Below are 24,883 nucleotides of genomic sequence, written 5' to 3'. Positions count from 1 at the left end.
CACCTGCAATGCAGAAGACCCCACATTGATTCCTGGGTCAGGAAGATGCTCTGGAGAAGGGATAGGCTACCCCCTCCAGTATTCTTGGGCTTCCTTTGTGACTCAGCTGGTAGAATCTGCCTGCAATGTGGGAGACCTGGGTTCGATTCCTGGGTTGGGAAGATCCCCTGGAGAAGGGAAAAGCTACCCACTCCAGTATTCTGGCCTGGAAAATTCCATGGACTATGTCTATGGAGTCGCAAAGAGTCGGACAGGACTGAGCAACTTTCACTTTCAAGTTGGTAGTAAGTGAAGTTTCTAGAGGAGAGATCAGCTTTCAAGTTCTCCCAGGGATCTAGGACTCAAAAAAGGTTAAGAATCATCTATTTTAAAATCTCAGGAATTCTCTGGTGGTCCAGTGGTTAGGACTCCATGCTTTCACTGCTGAGGGCCTGGGTTCAAACCTGAAAGCCACTTGGTATGGCCGAAAAATAAATAAAATATGATGATTCTGTTCTAGAGGAAAGCATATTATCTGTTAACCAGATAATAAAATACATGAAACCTCCCAAGTGAAAACTGAAAACAAAGAGAAAATCTGATGTTCAGTTGCTTTTAAAAGCAGATACATATTATCAGGTATAAATAGTTCCTAAAAATATCTGCACTGGGCAAATTAGTTTAAAATAGCTAGTAGTATTTTATATACATTTATATACATATACACATATATATATTAAAGGAGAAAGGGAGACTACACTAAAGCTTTTGACTGTGTGGATCACAACAAATTGTGGAAAATTCTTAAAGAGATGGGAATACCAGATCACCTGACCTGCCTCCTGAGAAACTATATGCAGGTCAAGAAGCAACAGTTAGAATCGGACATGGAGCAACGGACTGGTTCCAAACAGGAAAATGAGTATGACAAGGCTGTATATTGTCACCCTGCTTATTTAACTTATACGCAGAATGCATCATATGAAATGCCAGGCGGGATGAAACACATGCTGTAATAAAGATTGCTAGGAGAAATATCCACAGCCTCAGATAAGCAGATGATACCATCCTAATGGTAGAAAGCAAAAGGGAACTAAAGAGCCTCTTAATGAAAGTGAAGAGGAGAGTGAAAGAGCTGGCTTAAAATTCAACATTCAAAAAATGAAGATCATGGAGTCTAGTCCCAACACTGCGTGGCAAATGAAAAAAAAGTGGAAGCAGTGACAGATTTTATTTTCTTGGGCTCCAAAATCACTGCAGTGAAGGCAGCCATAAAATCAAAAGATGCTTGCTCCTTGGAAGAAAAACTGTGACAAACCTAGACAGCATGTTAAAAAGCAGAGATGTCACTTTGTTGGCAAAGGTCCATATAGTCAAAGCTATGACTTTTCCAGTAGTCACATACAGGTTTGAAAGTTGGACCATAAAAAAGACTTGAGCACTGCAGAACTGAAAATATCTAGTACCAGAATTGTGGTACTAGGGAAACTCTTCAAAGTCCCTTGAAGAGCAAGGAGATCAAACTAGTCAGTCCTAGAGGAAATCAAATTCTGAATATTCACTGGAAGCACTGATACTGAAGCTCCAATACTTTGGCCACCAGGTCTGAAGAGCTGACTCGTTGGAAAAGACCCTGATGTTGGGAAAGATTGAGGGCAGGAGTAGAAGGGGGCGACAGAGGATGAGATGGTTGGATGGCATCACCGACTCAATGGACATGAGTTTGGGTAAGCTCTGGGAGTTGGTGATGGACAGGGAGGCCTGGCGTGCTGCAGTCCATGGCGTCACAAAGAGTCAGACACGACTGAGTGACTAAGCAACAAAAACAATATTTTAAAATTGGTAATAAAATAATTAGCATGAGTAAACCACAATCACAGAAAACTAACCAATCTGATCACATCGACCACAGCTCAATGAAACTATGAGCCATGCTGTGTAGGGCCACCCAAGACAGACGGGTCATGGTGGAGAGTTCTGACAAAATGTGGTCCACTGCAAAAGGGAATGGCAAATCACTTCAGTATTCTTGCCTTGAGAACCCCATGAACTGTATGAAAAGACAAAAAGACAGGACACTGAAAGATGAACTCCCCAGGTAGGTAGGTGCCCTATATGCTACTGGAGAGCAGTGGAGAAATAACTCCAGAAAGAATGAAGAGACGGAGCCAAAGCAAAAACAACACCCAGTTGTGGATGTGACTGGTGATAGAAGCAAGGTCCGATGCTGTAAAGAGCAATATTGCATAGGAACCTGGACTGTTAGGTCCATGAATCAAGGCAAATTGGAAGTTGTCAAACAGGAGATGGCAAGAGTGAACATAGACATTCTAGGAATCAGTGAACTAAAATGGACTGGAATGGGTGAGTTTAACTCAGATGACCATTATATGTACTACTGTGGGCAAGAATCCCTTAGAAGAAATGGAGCAGCCATCATAGACAACAAGAGAGTCCGAGATGCAGTACTTGGATGCAATCTCAAAAACGACAGAATGATCTCTGTTCGTTTCCAAGGCAAACCATTCAATATCACGGTAATACAAGTCTATGCCCCAACCAGTAATGCTGAAGAAGTTGAAGTTGAACGGTTCTATGAAGACCTACAAGACCTTCTAGAACTAATACGCAAAAAAAAAAGTGTCCTTTTCATTATAGGGGACTAGAATGCAAAACTAGAACTCCAGAGATACCTGGAGCAACAGGCAAATTTGGTCTTGGGAGTACAGAACGAAGCAGGGCAAAGGCTAATAGAGTTCTGCCAAGAGAACGCACTGGCCATAGCAAACACCCTCTTCCAACAACACAAGAGAAGACTCCACACATGGACATCACCAGGTGGTCAACACAGAAATCAGAATTGATTATATTTTTTGCAGCCAAAGATGGAGAAGCTCTATACAGTCAGCAAAAAAAAAAAAAAACTGGGAGCTGACTATGGCTCAGATTATAAACTCCTTATTGCCAAATTCAGACTTAAATTGAAGAAAGTGGGGAAAACCACTAGACTATTCAGGTATGACCTAAATCAAATCCCTTACGGTTATACAGTGGAAGTAAGAAATAGATTTAAGGGACTAGATCTGATAGACAGAGTGCCTTATGAATTATGGATGGAGGTTCGTGACATTGTACAGGAGGCAGGGATTAAGACCATCCCCAAGAAAAAGAAATGCAAAAAGGCAAAACGGCTGTCTGAGGAGGCCTTACAAATAGCTGTGAAAAGAAGAGAGGCGAAAAGCAAAGGAGAAAAGGAAAGATATACCCATTTCAGTGCAGAGTTCCAAAGAATAGCAGGGAGAGATAAGAAAGCCTTCCTCAGTGATCAGTGCAAATAAATAAGAGGAAAACAATAGAACAGGAAAGACTAGAGATCTCTTCAAGAAAATTAGAGATACCAAGGGAACATTTCATGCAAAGATGGGCTCAATAAAGGACAGAAATGGTATGGACCTAACAGAAGCAGACGATATTAAGAAGAAGTGGCCAAAAAAAAAAAAAAAGAAGTAGTAGTGGCAAGAATACACAGAAGTACTATACAAAAAAGATCTTCACGACCCAGATAATCACGATGGTGTGATCACTCACCTAGAGCCAGACATCCTGGAATGCGAAGTCAAGTGGGCCTCAGGAAGCATCATTACAAACAAAGCTAGTGGAGGTGATGAAATTCCAGTTGAGCTACTTCAAATCCTAAAAGATGATGTTGTGAAAGTACTGTACTCAATATGTCAGCAAATATGGAAAACTCAGCACTGGCCACAGGACTGGAAAAGGTCAGTTTTCATTCCAATCCCAAAGAAAGGCAATCCCAAAGAATGCTTCAACTACCACACAATTGCACTCATCTCACACGCTAGTAATGTTCAAAATTCTCCAAGCCAGGCTTAAGCAATATGTGAACTGTGAACTTCCAGATGTTCAAGCTGGTTTTAGAAAAGGCAGAGGAACCAGAGATCAAATTGCCAACACTCACTGGATCATCGAAAAAGCAAGAGAGTTCCAGAAAAAATCCACTTCTGCTTTATTGACTATGCCAAAGCCTCTGACTGTGTGGATCACCACAAATGTGGAAAATTCTTAAAGAGATGGGAATACCAGACCACCTGACCTGCCTCTTGAGAAATCTGCATGCAGCTGAGAAAGCAACAGTTAGAACTGGACATGGAACAACAGACTGGTTCCAAAAACAGAAAATGCAGTAAGTCAAGGCTATATACTGTCACCGTGCTTATTTAACTTTTTTAACTTTTATTTTACTTATTTAAGTTATATGTAGAGTACATCATGAGAATTGCTGGGCTAGAGGAAGCACCAGCTGGAATCAAGATTGCCGGGAGAAATATCAATAACCTCAGATATGCAGATGATACCACCCTTACGGCAGAAAGTGAAGAAGAAGTAAAGAGCCTCTTGATGAAAGTTAAAGAGGAGAGTGAAAAAGTTGGCTTAAAGCTAAACATTCAGAAAACTAAGATCATGGCATCCGGTCCCATCACTTCATGGCAGATGGATGGGGAAACAGTGGCTGACTTTATTTTTGGGGGCTCCAAAATCACTGCAGATGGTGACTGCAGCCATGAAATCAAAAGACACTTATTCCTTGGAAGGATTCAAGTTATGACCAACCTAGACAGCATATTAAAAAGCAGAGACATTACTTCGTCAACTAAGGTCTGTCTACTCAAAGCTGTGGTTTTTCCAGTAGTCATGTATGGATGTGAGAGCTGGACTATACAGAAAGCTGGGGGCTGAAGAACAACTCCAACTGTGGTGTTGGAGAAGATTCTTGAGAGTCCCTTGGACTGCAAGGAGATCCAACCTGTCCATCCTAAAGGACATCAGTCCTGAATAGTCATTGAAAGGACTGATGTTGAAGCTGAAACTCCAATACTTTGGCCAACTGATGCGAAGAATGGACTCATTAGAAAAGACTCTGATGTTGGGAAAGATTGAAGATGGGAGGAGAAGGGGACGACAGAGGTTGAGATGGTTGGATGGCATCGCCAACTCAATGGGCATGAGTTTGAGTAAACTCCGGCAGCTGGTGGCAGACAGGGAGGCTGGTGTGCTGCAGTCCATGGGGTCTCAAAGTTTCGGACACGACTGAGCGACTGAACTGAACTGAACTCAGTTAATACTTAATTTAAATTTGTAGTTAAATACTTAATTTGCATAGAATTTTAGATTTTTTTAAAACTTCCTCAAACCTGTTATGTCATTTAGACTATAAGCTACTGACATACATTTTAAGCATGTTCTTATGTTGACTAAAAACACTCACCCATTTTATAGTGTCCAGTATTCTAACCATGCAATCTAAAAAGAAAAATTACAAGTATCTTCTTCCTAAACCACCGTTTATGTTACTGCAGACGTGACTAATGCAATAGATATAGTAGACAGTTCCTTAGTCCAGTGGTTCACAAATTTAGCATAGCACCCAAAAAAATTACATAAATAAGAAAGCTATTATGAATCTTTCCGAATATTGCAAATCAGTTACATTTCTTTTAATAAGCACCTATTACAATTCAGTAAGTTCAGCCTTGGTGTATACCACTAGAAAAAAAATACTAATAACATGAAATACTTAAAACATGGAGCAGTACAAGTACTATCCTCATTTTTCAAAGAGGGTAGTAAGCCTGATTTTGGCTCTGTAACAGGCTGCTGCGCCTCACAATTCCAGGTGCCCTGCGTGCACGATGCCCGGCACCAGCGTGTGTGCCCACTGGTCCTACCTCGGGGTCATTGCTATCCTTCAATGTTTCTCTTTAAATACTGGCACACATGTCACATCTGTTTCACCAAGATAAAGAAAAATCAACAAAGAATTGCTTGGTAAACTTTCAGCACACAGTAACAAAAAAATTTCATTAATAACGCTGAACTGCAATATTATATCCTGAAACAATCAATAAAGAGGGAGTTAACCTAAATCAAGCCAGTGCAATCGTATTTTGCATGTCATATTTTGTTATTTCAAATACACAATATACCTTTCAATTTTTGGAGGTTGTTTCTTGGACTGAACTGCTTTAAGAAATTCAGTAAAATATTCTGGTTTTACAATCGGACGCCCACAAATGAGTGCACATATTGTCTGAAAATAAGAAAACATGTGAATACATATACTCATACCCTAGCTTTTTTAAAATTCTAGTTTTCCTCGTGTCACTTTAAATTTATAACAGAGACACAATCTATAAAACAGAAGTCAATTTTGGGTCATGGCTTAGTTTTAGTGTACATATCCCTATATAATCACTTGATTATAAGAAGCTACCAATTACAATATATGAGGGGGATAGACTGGGAGCTTGGGGCTGACATAAACACAATGCTATATTGAAAATAGATAACCTACTGTATAGCACAAGGGGCGCTGCTCAATAACCTGTAGTAACCTAAATGGGACAAGAATTTGAAAAACAATAGGTATATGTCTGTGTATAACTGAATCACTCTGCTGTGCCCCTGAAACACAGCACTGTGAAGTCAACTATATTCCAATATAAAACAAAAATTAAAAATAAACTGTGGTAACTGAAATTCATGTAAGTTAGACCCCCACAAAACAAAGGCCTATATGCTAAAAAAGCAGTGAGACCTGTGAAATAACAAACAAACATAACATATAGGCTAATTCAAGTATCAATAAACCATCACTATTAAAGGTGGGAAAAAAGTCACAAATTACAGTGTTGATGTAAAAACTGCTGGAGGCAGGGCCAAACAACATAACAAAATACAAGTCAATTTTGAAATGTCAATTACAAAAACATTAAAATATGTATCTTAGAATTAAGGAAATGTAACGCCTGCCTTGAGAAGACAGCACCAAGAGATAAACATGAGAGCTCTCAGCCTAACTGCCTTTCAAACTGACTGTATTAATAACTATGGGACAGTCTTTTTAAGAAAGTAAATAAAGGAATAACAGTGTACACAGCTGGAGCAGAGAAGAAACTTCACCTGGTGAGTGAGTTAAGCCGTAAGCCTCAAATAAGTTATATCCACAGTTTGAAAAAGATTAAAAAATATCATGATTGGCAATGAAAATAAAGAAGATTCAGCATAATTCTAAGAAATAATCCAGCTAAAGAACTTGTAAGTATGTTTCTAATAAACATGGGGAATTACCTAAATGTGAGCAAGCAATTCAGGGTATCTCTCAAGAATGGAATCTGAAAGTTATGAACCACAAATATAAATGAAATAATTGACTTCCTGCATGAAGCAGTAATGAGCAATTCAACACTGGACTGAGTAAGCTCCAATACATGTGATCTTGGGCAAAGGATTTAATTGCTCCAAGCCTCAGTTTCCTCTTTAGAAAATAAAAGCTGAACTGAATGTTTACGTTCCCTTTTCTTTCAAGACCACCTAACTGACTTTGCTCTTACTTTATATTCACCAAGCAAGGGCGTGATTACCTATTTCATTTTTCAGGGACCTTGGTATCTTTAAGGGGACTAAGCTGGAGCCATATGTAAACATTCTGGTCACTATAAAGGCGTATCTCTACTGTAAATTAATAAATGGACATTCTGAATTATGAATCTATTATCTGGGTTTATTAGCATAAATTAGTACTCAAGAAGCTAATCATTCTGTTGAATTTATATATCAATTTCATAAACTTACAAAGATGACAATTTCTGATCAGAGAAAACCCCACCAAGACACAAGTTTAACATGAGGTTCAATCTGAACAGCAAACCTTTCTTTCTCTATGACACCTATTTAGCTATAACACACATATTCTAATTTAATTAATTATATGGCAAAGGATTTTATCATCTAATAAAGGAATCTAAATATTTGCTGCTTTTCACCATAGATAAAAGCCTAAAACAATCTCAGATTATCTACAGACAAACTGTTGAAAGGAGACGAATCACCTCCCAAAGTCATTCTTCAATTAGCTTTGGATTAACCAAATCTAACGAAGATGCAAAATCTGAAAACATACCAAAATATACCACTATTTTAACAAATAGCATCTTCTAAAGGCATATATCTATATATCTCTAGACTGTGACAATACATTAAGGTAATATTAAACTATTTTTAAAAAGTTTTTGTCATTAGGGCCTAAAGCCAAATAAAAATTAAACAAAAGAGCATGAAACAGTGAGATATATCAGAGACTAGAGGAAGAAAAGACATAGACTTCTTACTTTGAAGATGGGCAGTTAACCTCTAAATGCTTTGCTTTTAGACTGAAAACATTTCTTGGTGAAAGGATTACATAAATCATTTAAATGCTAAATCAAAATTTGAAATATAATTTCATGTGCTTTTTGCTTGCGGTAGATAATAAACAATGTTTCTGAAAAACCATTCTTAGCCTATACGGTAGGTATGGAGTTGTTTGGCATATACATATCTACAACCAACAGTTGGGATAATTTTAAAGTAAATGACTTTTAAGACATTTTTGTATAGTGGGTAAATGAAAAAACTTAAATTCACAGAACTTACTTTAACATAATAACAATGCACTGAACTTACTTTAATGGTAACTTTAACTGATACCATGACAAGGTGAGTACATTCCTCTGTCCAATTGTTTACAGTAAGTCCTCCGAGTTGCAATATGGCATGACTTAGAGCAGTTTTCCCAGAGACATCTAAACAAGAAGAGCATGCAACCAAAGGTTCATACTCTACTCTGTAAATAAAAATAAGTTATATGAGTTTATTGTACAGTAAACTCACGCTCACATTACACACTGTTATTTTGATTTTTATGTATCACTAAACGTTTCAACTTAGTTCGAACGAAACTATCAGTCTTAAGTTGCAATTAAGAAAAACATCAATGATCAAAAGCTTAACACTACACTTCGACCTATGCAGAATCAATCAAAAGTAGCCCCATCAAGATTCTCAGGGCCCACTCAAATTCTCATTCACTTTAGGTCAGTTAGGTATGATTAACAAAATGCACTAACCACATACAGTGCAAAGTTCACTACTAGGCAAAATTCACTGCTATCCTATTATGCCGCTGCTGCTGCTAAGTCGCTTCAGTCGTGTCCGACTCTGTGCGACCCCACAGACGGCAGCCCACCAGGCTCCGCCGTCCCTGGGATTCTCCAGGCAAGAACACTGGAGTGGGCTGCCATTTCCTTCTCCAATGCGTGAAAGTGAAAAGTGAAAGTGAAGTCGCTCAGTCGTGTCTGACTCTTAGCGACCCCATGGACTGCAGCCCACGAGGCTCCTCCATCCATGGGATTTTCCAGGCAAGAGCACTGGAGTGGGGTGCCATTGCCTTCTCCATCCTACTATGCTAAGTAGGATCTAAATAGACTAGCTCCAATTCATTATTTATAAATATCCTTTTCCTTTAGAATTTGATTGGTCCAAAATAAAGTTGTCCATTTTAATATCAATTTCAAAATTCTTACCTGAATTTACTTTCAAACACTCCGAAGGTAACTCTATCCCCTGACTTCAAAATTTGAGAAAGACCATTCTGCATTTTCTCCTCATTAACAAAGGTACCATACTTAGAATTATCTTTTATTGTCAATACAGGAATTTCATTTGTTTGACTCTAAAAAAAAAGAATCAATAAATAAAGTCTCTTACTACTCCATAAATACTGTTCCTAAGGGAAAAGGTTTCAAAAGAAAAGGTTGATAACTTTTGGAATAGGCGATGGGCGGCTAACCTCCCAACACAGTACACAATACAGTTATTGTTTTGGTTGCATGCAAAGAATGATTACTCAACTAGCAATTAAGAGAAAAATGTCTTAATTTCAGAATCATTCCTCTTAGAACATATATTTTCTTTATTTTTGCTAAGTCAGTGGAGATTTTCCTGACCTCTCAATGTGAGGACTATTTGCCTTTGTACAAATTGTTTCATATATAACATGACAGTTTCATTCCTAAGGTTTTTGTTTTTTTTTTTAATATTATCAAAATCACATAGAAAAAAAAATCAGTCCAATGAGAAAAGGCCAGAGTGTTTAACTTGAAGTAACAATTCTACTTTTTCTTTAGGATTTTTAACAATAATGCTTTTTTTTAATCTAAAAGAATACAGACACAAAACCTAAACATTACTGAACAGATTCAATGTTTGCTGCTGATACAATCTTACCTCAAAATAGTGGTTTTTCTTTCATCATTACCACCAGCATTACCATGAGCACACCTCTTAGATATATAAATAGATAGATAGATAGATAGATAAGATGTTGTTTTGGCTGGCTTAATTATATATGTGTTTTGGTTGGTTTAATTATAAGTCCACCTTTATAATTAAATCAACCAACACACCAAAACAAACTCAGTTATTCAAAGGAGCTGTGGGGCATATATACCAGCTGTTTACTAGGGATAGTAAAGCAAATCATTCTCCTTCTGAAAACCTAAGATACACGGCAAACACAAGTGTTCATATGGCTATGTGACTCTTTAAAGGAGGAGTCACGAGTCCACCCACTGCTCTGTTCCCACGCTCCAGCACAGTGCTGACACACAGTAAGCATTCAACGTGTGAGTGCTTACATACCGAGGGGGAGGAAACGGCAACGACTCCAGTATTCTTGCCACAAGAACCCAGGGACGGCATGAAAAAGGCAAAAGATATGATCGAGAAGATGAGCCCCCTAAGTTGGAAGGTGTTCAACATGCTACTGGGGAAGAGAGGAGGGCAATTATTAACAGCTCCAGAAAGAATGAGGCAGCTGGGTCAAAGCAGAAACGATGCTCAGTTGTGGATGTGTCTGGTGGAGGAAGTCAAGTCCAACGCTGTAAAGAACAATATTGCATAGGACCCTGGAATGTTAGGCCCATGAATCATGGTAAAGTAGAAGTGGTTAAGCTGGAGATGGCAAGAGTGAACATTGACATCTTTGGAATAAGTGAACTAAAATGGACGGGAATGGGCAAATTTAATTCAGATGACCAATATATCAACTACTGTGGGCAAGAATCCCTTAGAAAAAATGGAGTAGCCATCATAGTCAACAAAAGACTGAAATGCAGTACTTGGGTGCAATCTCAAAAATGAAAGAATGACCTCCGTTTGTTTCCAAGGAAAACCATTCAGCATCACAGTAATTCAAGTCTATGCCCCAACCACTGATGCCAAAGAAGCTGAAGCTGACCGGTCTTATGAAGACCGACAAGATCTTCTAGGACTAACACCAAAAACAGATGTCCTTTTCATAACAGGGGAGTGGAATGCAAAATAGGAAGTCCAGAGATACCTGGGGCAACAGGCAAATTTGGCCTTGTAGTACAAAATGAAGCAGGGCAAAGGCTAACAGAGTTTTGCCAAGAGAACACATTGGTTATACCAAGCACCCTTTTCTAACACAAGAGACGACTCTACACATGGACATCACCAGATGGTTAATACCGAAATGGACTGATCATATTCTTTGCAGCCGAAGATGGAGATTTATACAGTCAGCAAAAATTAAGACCTGGAGTTTACTGTGGCTCAGATCATGAGCTCCTTTCTGCAAAATTCAGCCTTAAATTGAAGAAAGTAGGGAAAACCACTAGGCCATTCAGGTGTGACCTGAATCAAATTCCTTATGATTATACAGTGAAAGAGATGAATAGATTCAGGGATTAGATCTGGTAGACGGAGTGCTTGAAGAACTAAGGACAGAAGTTCGTAACAGTGTACAGGAGGCAGCAACCAAAACCATCCCAAAGAAAAAGAAATGCAAGAAGGCAAAGTGGGTGTCTGAGGAGGCCTTACAAATAACTGAGCAAAGAAGAGGAGTGAAAGGCAAGGGAGAAAGGGAATGATATACCAAACTGTATGCAGAGTTTTAGAAAACAGCAAGGAGAGATAAGAAGGCCTTCTTAAATGAACAATGCAAAGAAATAGAGGAAAACAAAGAATGGGAAAGACTAGAGATCTCTTCAAGAAAACTGGAGATATCAAAGTAACATTTCATGCAAAGATGAGCATGATAAAGGGAAGAAATGCTAAGGACCTAACAGAAGTAGAAGATTTTAAGAGACGGCAAGAATACACAAAACTATACAAAAAAGGTTTCAATGATCTGGATAACCACAGCGGTGTGATCATTCACCTACAGCCAGACATCCTGGAATGTGAAGTCTAGCAGGCCTTAGGAAGCACTACTACAAACAAAGCTAGTGGAGGTAAGGGAATTTCAGCTGAGTTATTTAAAAACCTAAATGATGATGCTTTTAAAGTGCTGCACACAATATGACAGCAGATCTGCAGAACTCAGCAGTGGCCACAAGACTGGGAAAGGTCAGTTGTCACTCCAATCTCAAACAAGGGCAATGCCAAAGAATGTTCAAACATGCAATTGTGCGCATTTCAAATGCTAGTAAGGTCAAGGTCAAAATCCTTCAAGTTAGGCTTCAGCAGTACAAGAACCAAGAACTTCCCAGATGTACAAGCTGGGTTTAGAAAAGGCAGAAGAACCAGAGATCAAACTGCCAACATTCACTGGATCATAGAGAAAGCAAGGGAATTCCAGGAAAACATCTACTTTTGTTTCATTGATTATGCTAAAGCCTTTGACTATGTGGATCACAACAAACTGTGGAAACTGTTAAAGAGATGGGAATACCAGATCACCTTACCTATCTCCTGAGAAATCTGTATGTGTTTCAAAAAACAACCAGACACGAACAACTGACTGGTTCAAAACTGGGAAAGGAGTACAAGGCTGTATACTGTCACCCTGCTTATTTAACTTCCATGCAGAATACATCATGCAAAATGTCAAGCTGGATGAATCACAAGCTGGAATCAAGATTGCCAGGAGAAATATTAACAACCTCAGATATGCAGATGATACCACTCTAATGGTAGAAAGTAAAAAGGAACTAAAGAGCCTCTTGATGAGGGTGAAAGAGGAGAGTGAGAAAGCTGGCTTGGAACTCAACATTCAAAAATATAAGATCAAGGCATCCAAACCCATCCTTTCATGGCAAATGGAGAAAAAGTGGAAGCAGTGACAGACTTTATTTTCTTAGGCTCCAAAAGCACTGTGGATGTTGACTGCAGCCATGAAATTAAAAGACGCTTGCTCCTTGGAAGGAAAGGTATGACAGAACTAGGCAGTGTATTATTGCAAAGCAGAGACATCACTTTGCCGACAAAGGTCTACATAGTCAAAGCTACAGTTTCTCTAGTAGTCATGTAGGGATGGGAGGGTTGGACCCTAAAGAAGGCTGAGCACCAAAGAATTGATGCTTTTGAATTATAGTGCTGGAGAAGATTCTTGTGAGTCCCTTGGACTGCAAAATCAAACCAGTCAACCTGAAAGGAAATCAATCCTGAATATTCATTGGAAGGACTGATGCTGAAACTGCAATACTTTGGCCACCTGATGTGAAGAGCTAACTCACTGGAAAAGACCCTGATGCTGGGAAAGATGGAAAGGAAAGGAGAAGGGGATGGGAGAAGATGATATGGTTAGATAGCATCACTGAGTCAATGGACATGAATTTGAGCAAACTCTGTGAGGCAGTGAAAGACAGGGGAGGATGGCATGCTGCAGTCTATGCGGTTGCAAAGAGTCAGACATGACTTAGCAACTGAACAATGACAACAACAAAAATCACTCAGTAAATGTTCAAGTAAATATACACATGGTCTACTTCATTTGAGTTTCTCAGTCACTAACGCAAACAGTAAAATACTGAAATAGAAACTTCAAACCTCAAAATAAACAAATACCACCAGTACCACTGCAAAAACATATTTAATTTTGCTAACATTTAAAGAAAACAGTTCTATAAAATGAAAAGTCTCCAAAACTCTCTCTTACATATACACCAAGGTAATCTTTTGTGACTTCAATTCCCTTACTGTCAGCAAACGAAATAGTGACTTACCAGGTTGGTTACAGAAAAGTTAGAGGTTAATGTAGCATGATTTCGACTGATCGATTGATCATTTTCAATTAGAATGCCACAGTTTTTTCTTCCAACGATGTACTCAACACCAGTCAAAAGTCTGTATGGTTCTAAGAGATTTTTTTAAAAAGTAAATTTACAGATACACATAAACATAAACATGTAATTAGACATAGGTATGGCAAATATTTAAATATTTTTATTTTGCTATTTAAATGCTAACAACCAACTTTATGTAAATCAAACATGTTTTCTATTAAAGCTTCACTGAAGGAGGCAAATCTAAACAGAATGCTCTACCACTTTTCTAAAGAGAAAATAATTTTGAAAATTGTCAGTGTTTGCCCAAATTAACTTTTAATTTAAATTAAATTAACATTTAATGCATCACCAAACAAAATCAAAATACTGTTTGGCGCTTGATAAACAAATTCAAAATTTCATCAGAAAAATATAATGTGAAAAACTGTCAAGAAAAATGTAATTATTAGGGGAACTTTCTCTACCAGGTGGCAAAATATCCCACAAAGTGAGAGCAGTTAAAAAGTATGGTATCGCATGAACAGTAAATAATATAGATCACTGCAAGAAAACTCCAAACCAGGTTCAAGTGCATAATTTGGGGTATTTTTTTTACGTTAAAGGTAACTTTTAGAACAATGGGACAGGGTTATTAAAAAATTTTGTAAATCACAAATTTTTGGTGGAACGGCATATATGTTGAAGACTAGCAGAGTTTAGTCTGGGACCACTGGAGTGGTAGGGTAATTAGAGCAGTTAAATTAGACAAGTAGAAAAGAGTCCAGGTAAGCCCTGACCAGACTTAGATTATACTTTGTCAAACAGATTTTTAACCTAGAGTGGAGTCTCAACAAAAAACTTTTGCGGTTGCTTTAGTCACACCTTCCCTAGAAGGATGGCACCCCATAGCTTCCACTACATTCTGAAAAGAGTTCAAGATCCTCTGAAAGGTAAAAATGCTACCCATTGGCACTAGGGGCATTTTCCTTACGCGAACTCAAAAAGCCAGCCACAAGCTACAAATGTTCCTGGAAACTTGTCCATCACAGTTTATGTCCTATCTCTGCAATGCTCCAAATCCACAAAGCGCCTCATCTTTGAGTCTTTGTAATATTACTTACAGTATTATTACAGGCTTTATTTTCCTTACCGTTCGTTTGGGCCTCTCCATACGGCCTTACACTGCCGGTCCATTTAGCTTCTACAGAGATCTTTTTTTTTCAATCACAATGTAAACTTCCTGAGGGCTAGACCAATCATAGGCTACACCCGCTTAGCTACCAACTAATTAAGTGCTTACACGTTCTAGGCAACCAATTTACATGCAATTTCCATCTTCCTTGCTAGAAATGCAAAAGAGGAAAAAACAAAAGCAAAAAACTTTCTGTTGTTCTGATGACCAAAAGGTTAAAAAAAAAAAAAGCTTGGAAACAAAACTGAAACTGTTTTCCCGTTGTTGCCATTGACACAAGTCATCTCCGTGGCTCCCAACAAAAATAAACGACGTGCTCGCCAAGGTCCTGGAGCCTCTGTCAATGTATTCTGAGCGTTTCCTCAAAAGCTTGAAAACACGAGCTGTCACAACAGGGTACCCGGCCAAGGCTCAATGGAGCGCATCATCGAAACACGGCTGCGAGCCGGGCCCGCCAGGTGGGGCTGGCCGACCTGACTGAAAGGACCCGGGAGGTCACTGAGCGGCCCAGCGGCCCACGCCTATCCCACCCGCCAGGCCAAAGCCCGGTTCGCAAGCACCGCAGCCCCCGCCTAGAAGACCGCGCGGGCCCTCACGCAGTCTTCGCACCGGTTCCCGCCACCTCTCAGCGCGCGACCGGAGGCAGCGCGGGAAGGCGGCGGAAGAGGCGACGACGGACCGGAAGTGCGCTCCGCAAACCCCTCGCCCGCCGCAGCTGCTCTCGAGAAATCGGGCCCCCGCGTTTCCACCTTTTGTCCTTACCTCGGGCAGGGCCCGCGGCCGGGACCAGCTTCCACATGGGGCTAGGTCCCCCAGAGTCCGGCCAACGTTCGGCAGCTGAACCACTGCTAACAGGCGGGCGCGGCGGAGACTGTGACGTGCGCGCTCCGGAAGCCCGGAGAGCCGGAAGCCGCGCCCGCCTAGGAAAGGGTAGGGACAGACAAGAGAGTGACATTGGCACTTGGTTGCCACCCGGTGGTTAGGAAAGGAATGGCCGCTCTGTAGCTAAACGTGCTGTCTAGGATCCCATTTTAAGGTCTTCAGGGAATCCACACGATTATCGATTTTTTTTTTTTCCTGCTTGTGAATGTAAGTTACTTTAAAAATCAGTTTCAGCCCGATGATTATAAAAAAAAGACGCATTATTAAGAGGACTTAATGCTGGAATTCTTTATCTTTACCTTCTTTCTCTCTCTTCTGTACTACTTTTTCTTTCTTTGAATGTCCAGCGTCCTATGAGCGAAGATTATGTATCAATCACATTTTCTTTAATCTCTGATGCATTGACCTCCATGTGTTACCAGCTGTTAATGAGCTACTGCAGAGGTAATTATTGGTTTTACTTTCTTGAATGTTAACATGACACTACTCGACCTCAAAAAAAAAAAAAAAAAAAAAAAAAATCAGTTTCAAAGCCATCCCAAGAGACTTTCTAATTAAAGATATTAACGTGGTGACCAGTTATGTAGTTCCCTACTTTTGCAATTTCTTAAGTTGCAGTCACTCCTTGATACGGATCCTAATGATGATGGTCATTATGGTGAATATAAGAATTTCACCCAAAATAAACTCATTATTTTTACTCTTCTTCAAGCACGAGTCAACTTCTCCTAACTTGTCTGCTTCTTAATGTTGTTCTTTCTTCTGCTCATGTTCATGGCTTGATGCTCAGTCCCATTCAACTCTTTGCAACCCCATGAACTGTATGTAGCCCTCCAGGTTCCTCTATCCATGGAATTTTCCAGGCAAGAATATTGGAGTGGGTTGACATTTCCTACTCCAAAGGATCTTTCCAACCCAGGAATCAACCAGTGTGTCTTGATGTTGTAGCCAGCTCCCCAAATTCTGTGATACTAGTCTGAACAAAGGAAAAGAAAGATACAATCAAAGTTAACCCGTGATTCCTATGCCTTAAGCCTAGGTAGTTAACAGTGCACAATTATCCATAGGCCTGTGGCCATACCCCAATAAGCATAATAGAATTTATGATTCTATTCGGTTACACAAATAATTAGGGTATTGTTTTAGACTATGGAGAGTCTAGGTATGAACTCTGGGGCTCTTCCTTCTGGGGGGGGGGGGGAGGTCTGGTTTTCCAGTTGGTATGCCGTTTCCACAGATACTGGGCATATAGCTCAAAGTCCACAGTCCAGCCCAAGATGGAGTCCTGCTTTCAAGATGGAGCATGTTCTGTCTGTTTCCTCCTTAATTCCCCCTTCTTGATGCTCTTAATTCATAGTATGAGCATCATTCATAGGGATATATTATACCCTGGCTCTCTGCCAATTTGGGAGAGTGACACCAACCTTTGGGTTACAAAGTTCATAATACATTATAAAATGTAGGGCCCACAAAGCAGAACTATAGCAATGGTGAATATAGTTTTCCACAAATCACCCTTCACCCGAGATAGGACTGAAGTCCAGAAAGGAATGTTTTCATTTGACATTGCTTTTACCTGGGTTTTCGTGTCATCTAAAGCAGCTGATACATTGCCAGATAAATCAGGAATATACACACAACGTTCAACTTTAATTATAGCACAGGTCCCTCTTTGTGCTGATACCGGCAAGTCCTTGTAGCAGCAGTTGATTGTAGAGCTTCATCTCTTCTTCTTTTTTAAGATGATCTTGGTTTCATGGGGATCAGTGGGGTCCTTTTGTGTAGAACATTTGGCGTCCTCCAGGTCTGCGTGGTTTGCTCTTTTCACCCTCATGTGGTGGATCCAGGAAGTGATACCTGCAACTTAGTAGGGGTGGTTAGAACAACAGTATATGGACTGTTCCAATGTGGAGTCAAGGAGGCTCCACATTGTTTCCATTCCTTGACCCACACCTGATCATCAGGCACAAATTCATGAATCTGTTCCCCAAGGGGGAACGGCACCCTTTCTTGTACAAACTTAGTTACCTGATTTATTACCTTACCCAGTTGTTCCATCTGCTGTGAAATCTCATCTCCCCTTACGAGAGGCAAATTTGTTGACATCTGTTTTGTTATGGGAGGGGGCTTCCCATACACAATTTTGTATGGAGAATAGCCATGGGACGGTGGGGTCATCCTGAGTCTGAACAGAGCCATCAGAAGCAAGTCCACCCAGAGCAGCCAGTCTCTGTGATCCATTTGGAGAGTGTCTCTTTATGTGTCCGGTTGGTTCATTCCACCATCCCAGAACTCTGGGGCCTATATGCAATGTGCAGTTTCCATTTGATGTTTTAAGTTTTGCTTACTTGTTGTACTAAGTCAGCTGCAAAAGCCGGGCAATTGTCCGATCCAATGCTGATAGGAAATCCAAATCTGGGAACTATCTCCCTAAGCAGGCACCGGACTACTTCTGATGCCCTTTCAGTCCGGGAAGGAAAAGCTTCTACCCATCCCGAGAACGTACATACCATGACCAGCAGGTAAGGGTAGTGTCGGTGAGGTTTCATTTCAGTGAAGTCCACTTCCAGGTGTTCAAAGGGCAGCGTGCCTTTTACCTGAATCCCTGGAGGTTTCTGTCTGTGCCGAGAGCCAACATTGACCTGTGAGCAGGCAGTGCAGCCCTGAGATTCTGTCCTGCATAGGGAAGAGAAGTGGGGACCCAAGAAATATTTTCAAATTAGCTCTTCCAGTTTATCATGGCCTAGGTGGGTTGCTTGGTGAGTCTGGCTCACCAGAGTGGGTGCCAGCTCCTCTGGTACCAATAATTTGCCACTTGGCAATTCCCACCATCCCTTTTCAGTCTCAATGGCCCCTTCCGCTTTGGCTAGTTGGTTTTGGGCTTCAGCGTATTTTGGAGAGTCTGGCATTAGTTCAGGCCATTAGTTCTGCCAATACGAAAGCTTTAATAGGGGCTTCACTTGTCACCCCCAAGCCCTCAGCTGCTTGTTTAGTGGTCTTATCTACCAGTCTGTTTCCCCAAGCCTGGGAGGCATCTTTTTTTTTAATGTCCTTGGCAGTGTATGACTGCGACCCTTTCTGGTTCCCAGGCAGCATCTAATAGGGTCAGAATTTCTTCCTTATTTTTATTATCTTTTTCACTAGCTGTCAGAAGGCCTCTCTCCTTATACAGAGCCCCCTGTACATGTAATGTGGAAAGCATGCCTGGAGTCTGTGTAAACGTTTGTCTTCTTACCATTTGACAGCTGGAGGGCCAGGACTAGAGCATATAGTTTGGCCCGTTGAGCAGACCAGTGTGATGGCAGAAAGCTAGCCTCAGCGATGGTTTCTTCCATGACCACTGCGTATCCTGACAGTCATTGTCCTCGTTTCACCAGGCTGAGGCCATTGGTGTACAGGACCCAATCTGGGTCCAGGATTGGCTGGTCTCTCAAGTCAGGTCTGCTGGCGTAAACTTCTTCTAGGATTTCCTGGTGCTCATTTGAGTGCCCACCTTCTCTCACAGGAAGGAGAGTGGCCAGATTCAGGATCTGACAAAGCTCAGCAGTAACATGGGGTAATAGTCCCTGGTACTGAGTAATGTCAACAGGATGTCAACAGCCATGTATGTAGGTCCCCTCGCAGGAGAGTGTTGATCTCATGCGGGACTTTTACAATCAAATCTTGGCCCAGAGTCAGCTTGGTTGCCTCCTGGACCAGTAAGGCAACCGCAGCAACTGCCTGTAAGCATCTCGGCCACCCGGTGGCAACATTGTTCAGCCAATTTGAGAGCTAAGCCTCGGGTCTGTCCCATGTCCTCATAGTCTGGGACAACACGCCCATGGCCACCTTGTCCTTTTCAGTCACGGAGAGTTAAGGGATTAGCAAGGCCTGGCAGGCCCAAGAGGAGTGCTGACGTAATTGTATAGGGTTTCATCTGTCTACAATGCGGGAGACCCGGGTTCGATCCTGGGTTGGGAAGATCCCCTGGAGAAGGAAATGGCAATCCACTCCAGTACTCTTGCCTGGAAAATCCCATGGACAGGGGAGCCTGGTAGGCTACAGTCCATGGGTTCGCAAAGAGTCGGACATGACTGAGTGACTTCACTTTCTTTTGAGTACTATTACCACTGGAACTTGTTGTTTTGTAAGCCTGGAGGGATTGTCTTCCGCCCAGATCTCAGGGAATTGTTGAGTTAACACTCTCTCTCTCGACTGTCGAGCCCATCTAGTTTCCCTTCCAGGAGATCCTGCAACCTCCATTCATCTTGAGGGGTTACCGAGAGGGAGAGTAAATAGTTGGTTGAGCTTATTTAACTTATATGCAGAATACATCATGAGAAACGCTGGGCTGGAGGAAGCACAAGCCGGAATCAAGATTGTCAGGAGAAATATCAATAACCTCAGATATGCAGATGACACCACCCTTATGGAAGAAAGTGAAGAACTAAAGAGCCTCTTGATGAAAGTGAAAGAGGAGAGAGGAAAAGTTGGCTTAAATCTCAACATTCAGAAAACTAAGATCATGGCATCTGGTCCCATCACTTCATGGCAAATAGGTGGGGAAACAGTGGAAACAGTGGTTGACTTTATTTTGGGGGGCTCCAAAATCACTGCAGATGGTGATTGCAGCCATGAAAATAAAAGATGCTTACTCCTTGGAAGGAAAGTTATGACCAACCTAGACAGCATATTAAAAAGCAGAGACATTACTTTGCCAACAAAGGTCCGTCTAGTCAAGGCTATGGTTTTCCCAGTGGTCATGTATGGATGTGAGAGTTGGACTATAAGGCAAGCTGAGCACTGAAGAATTGATGCTTTTGAACTCTGGTGTTGGAGAAGACTCTTGAGAGTCCCTTGGACTGCAAGGAGATCCAACCAGTCCATCCTAAAGGAGATCAGTCCTGGGTGTTCCTTGGAAGGACTGATGCTGAAGTTGAAACTCCAATACTTTGGCCACCTGATGTGAAGAGCTGACTCATTTGAAAAGACCCTGATGCTGGGAAAGATTGAGGGCAGGAGGAGAAGGGGACGACAGAGGATGAGATGGTTGGATGGCATCACCAACTCAGTGGACATGGGTTTGGGTAGACTCCGGCAGTTGGTGATGGAAAGGGAGGCCTGGCGTGCTGCGGTTCATGGGGTCGCAAAGAGTCAGACACGAGTGAGCAACTGAACTGAACTGAACTGAGCCCACTCGAAGAGTGAGTCTTTTGGGGGGAGGGGGGAAGGTCACTTGTGCCCCCAATTTAGATAGCAAATCTCTTTCCAACAAAGGGAGTGGGCATTCAGGGATGTACAAAAATTCATGAATCACTTGGTGCTCCCCCATCTGACATTTTCGGGGTAGGCTTGAGACACAAAGCCTGCATTTATCACCATCTGAGACCCAGCGGCCTCTGGATCTATTGGCATATAAAGTCTACAGGCCTCACACAACCGTAGAACTCAGAGGGTGATTCCGTTTCCCTTTGAATCACTTCGGAGAGTTTTGCCATACTCATGGGTTTCCGGGCCCCTCTCTCGAGGCCTTGTAAAATAGCCGCCCGATGTCTCTCCGGTGACCCCTCCCTTCCTCTGCGTCACAGTCCCAGTTGGGGCTCTCATCGGGGGTGGCTAGTTCTGCCCACCTCTGCGGGTTTGCAGTCCCCTCGGTGCCATTTCTCTGAACCGTTTTCAGAGCTCAGTTAGGATCCTGTGTCTTTCCTCAGGGCTGAAAAGGGAGACTAGTAGTTGGATTATGTCATCCCATGTAGGGCAGTGGGTTTGAAAAACAGTCTCCATTAGCCTAATCATGGCTTGTGGCTCCCCCGAGTACCGTGGAGCATACTCTCTGCCAGTTTAATGCATCCGTAGAGGAAAATGGCTGGTGATAATAGGCTACAGGGGGCTGATGGTAGTGCCCACATGCGTCCTGAACCGGAGGATGTTGTGGCTCTCTGAGGGGCATCTGGAGTGGGGTTCTTTCCCCCTGCTCCTTGGTGGAGTGCAGCCTCTGACTAATTCCTGTGTTTTCTTCCCCCTTCCCATCAGTACTCACCGGGAGAGGTGGACACAATCTAGGAGGTCCAGCTGAGGTGGAATCCCAGGGGTGTTGACCATAGGTCTCCATCGCTGGGATCGGAGCCTGCTGAAACGGTGGCTCTATGATCTCCGGGACGGCTGGCAGAGGAGCGGCGGCCGCTGCAGGAACTTCACCTGGCCTGGATCAGGCGTTAAGGCGGCCTCAGGTCCTGGCAGAGAACTGGGCAGCGTGCGTGTCATCATCCAGTATGGGGGAAGGGGCAGGTCATCCCCGTCCATATCCTGTAGAATTTCTTTTTTATCATCAGTCAATTTTCATGCCATTAATATTTTTCTCTTTCCCTTCTGGATATTGAACCTCATCCAAGGAGGAGGATCTTGAGCTAACCCTAGCCATGAGTCAATATATGGATATTGATCCGGGTGTCCTGGCTCTCCTGTGACTACTGTATAGACTGCTTCCTATATTTTTAAGTTCATGGTGTCCTCTGGTGGCCATCCTACTCCTATAGGGGGCCATTCGACTTCACAGAGTATGTGGAGGCAGTTAGGCATCATCTTTACCCCATAGTCTCTTCCAAGTCTCTTCTTTAAATTTTTAATCATGCACTCCAATTCAGTTGCCTTAGACTAATTTCCTCCCATCTTGTTTACCTTCTTGGACCGTCTTCTACTTTTCCTTTTTGTTCTGTCTACGAAGTTCTCAGTACCCTATGTACTTCTGATATTTCCACTCAATGCAACACTTAAATTGCCATTCTATCCCCTTCCTAATTGGGGTGAGAAGACCCTTACCTCCCAGATCCCAGAGGGAGAAGGGGGATTGGCGTGTCTTCATCTGCCAGTTAGTATGGCCGAACCAGAACACCACATGGTCCGAGACTGTTTCTCCCTTAACTTTGAAAGTCCATTCTGCCTTGGTGGGCTTGATCAGGTGCAGATGAAAACACAGATGGGTTAAATATCCCACGTCCCAGGCCATCTCCAGAAAAGCCAATTCGTACTCACTTATGTATCCCCCTCCTTCTAGCCTGACAATTCCGAGAGGGTCAAGAGTTTCACAGCAGATGGGACACTTCCTTGGGGAGGGCAGAATACGAGCACACGAAGACCAAGTTTCTTCTCCTAACAACCCCCTGGCGATTGCTTGGTAATAATTTTCCCCAAGACGGCATGGACACCACCTCCTAATGACCTTCACAAATTTCCTTAAGCCCTAACATGCTCGTCGACCTGCGTGCTAAGCAATAGCTGCCACCTGCCTATTCCAGGCTCCTGTGAGTCCATGCCCCTTCTAGTCTCTCCCAGGGGGGTGATCAGGCCCCCTCTTCCACCCTTCCCAGTGGGTTCCTCCTCCCCTGCTGCCGTCCACCACCTGCTAACGTGAAAGGTCCGGGCATTGAGAAACAGAATCCTTCCAGAAGGGCAAGGCACCTTCCCCCCTCTAGAAGATTCAAGCCACAAGGCCTTGGAGTAGTCCCAAATGGGACTTTTCTCCTCAAAGTGAGGAGTTTCCCAGCCAATGCACCAAATGTTGTAGTCATGAGTTCTGGGAAACAAACTCACTCAGAAGGACAATGCAGATAGTGGAGTGCAGTTTGTTATACCAGCGGGCCCAAGGCAGAGTCTCCTCTTAGCCAAGGATTCTGACCAGTTTTTGTGAAAACCTTATACAAAGGAACAAAGGAAAAGAAAGATATAATCAAAGTTAACCCGTGATTCATATGCCTTAAGCCTAGGTAGTTAACAGTGGACAATTATCAATAGGCCTGTGGTCATACCCCAATAAGCATAATAGAATTCATGATTCTATTCGGTTGCACAGATAATTAGGGTATTTTTTTAGATGGAGAGTCTAGGTACGAACCCTGGGGCTCTTCCTTCTGGGGGGCCTGATTTTCCAGTTGGTATGTCGTTTCCATAGATACTGGGCATATAGCTCAAAGTCCACGGTCTGGCCCAAGATAGAGTCCTGCTTTCAAGATGGAGCCCGTTCTGTCTGTTTCCTCCTGCATTGGCAGCCGGATTATTTACCACTGTTATAGCCACACGTTCCGGGAAACAAACTCACTCAGAAGGACAATGCAAATAGTGGAGTGCAGTTTATTACACCGGCAGGCCCAAGGCAGAGTCTCCTCTTAGCCAAGGACCCCGACCAGCATTTGTGAAAATCTTTTATACCCCATGTATACGTGTCCCAACCCACCACCCCAAATTCCTTGAGACTTACAAAGGAAGGGTAAATACAATCCCAATAACCCCGTCATTCATGTGTTATGTGTTCAAACAGTTAATAACCAATAAGCCCGCGGTTACATTCCAACCAGTTAATAACCGATAAGCCTGTGGTTACATTCCGATAGAGACAGAAAAAAATGTATGACCTGTCCGGAGGCAGGGGTCATTAGAGTATGTTTTCTCTCAGGCGAGGAGTAACCTGGATATGATCTTCAAGACTGCCCTGCCCAGAGGGGTCTTATCCTTCTGTTGCCGTTTCTGTAGGAATGAAGCACAGAGTTCAGAGTCCACTGGAGAGGCGGCCGAGCATGGTCAGCACGGACAGGCCTGAGATGGAGTCCAGGCCCTATGAGTTCCTTCTTCACCACTGCTCCACCTGGGAAGCTCTGTCACCTAGTAAGGAGGTAAATACTGGGGAGTCGCCCATCCTGTCCATTCCTACTTGCACCCTGCTAGTGCAAGCTCTTCTCTTAATACTCCTGCCTTGCCTGCTAAGTTGCTTCAGTCAAGTCCAACTCTTTACAACTCTATGGACTGTAGCCCTCCAGGGGAAAGGTTATTGCTGAACCACGAAAGAGGCCAGGATTTTGGCCTCTAGAGAAGAATTCAAACCCGGGGCCAGAGACAAGGCTTGATCACTCAGAGCTTTTGTGTAATAAAGTTATATTAAAGTATAAAAGAG

At 42.2% G+C, this 24,883-nt stretch overlaps 1 protein-coding gene and 1 non-coding gene across 4 annotated transcripts in view; one reads left to right on the top strand and one right to left on the bottom strand.

Annotated features, from left to right (window-relative positions):
* Positions 1-16,035, bottom strand: part of NBN (nibrin) — a 57,008-nt gene extending 40,973 nt beyond the window's left edge. Inside the window, exons 1-6 of one of the 3 annotated variants that reach the window (XM_043879221.1) lie at positions 15,841-15,970; positions 15,037-15,229; positions 13,845-13,975; positions 9,399-9,547; positions 8,500-8,659; positions 5,982-6,085 (exon numbers count right to left, since the gene is read on the bottom strand). In XM_043879221.1, coding sequence (XP_043735156.1) covers positions 5,982-6,085; positions 8,500-8,659; positions 9,399-9,472 — 338 coding nt within the window. In that variant the 5' untranslated portion in view covers positions 9,473-9,547; positions 13,845-13,975; positions 15,037-15,229; positions 15,841-15,970. Of the gene's footprint in view, positions 1-5,981; positions 6,086-8,499; positions 8,660-9,398; positions 9,548-13,844; positions 13,976-15,036; positions 15,748-15,840 lie in introns of those variants that run through there. The other 2 variants (XM_043879219.1, XM_043879220.1) reach the window with 2 other exon arrangements.
* A 163-nt stretch (positions 16,036-16,198) lies between these two features.
* On the top strand, positions 16,199-16,341 carry LOC122679717. Its single transcript, XR_006336507.1, has one exon. It is a non-coding gene; the product is annotated as a small nucleolar RNA SNORD97 (small nucleolar RNA).
* The last annotated feature ends 8,542 nt before the right edge of the window (positions 16,342-24,883 follow it).

The sequence above is a fragment of the Cervus elaphus genome, chromosome 21 (genome assembly GCF_910594005.1).
Source record: "Cervus elaphus chromosome 21, mCerEla1.1, whole genome shotgun sequence".
NCBI classification, from domain to species: domain Eukaryota; kingdom Metazoa; phylum Chordata; class Mammalia; order Artiodactyla; family Cervidae; genus Cervus; species Cervus elaphus.
This window is presented reverse-complemented; position numbering and strand designations above follow the sequence as displayed.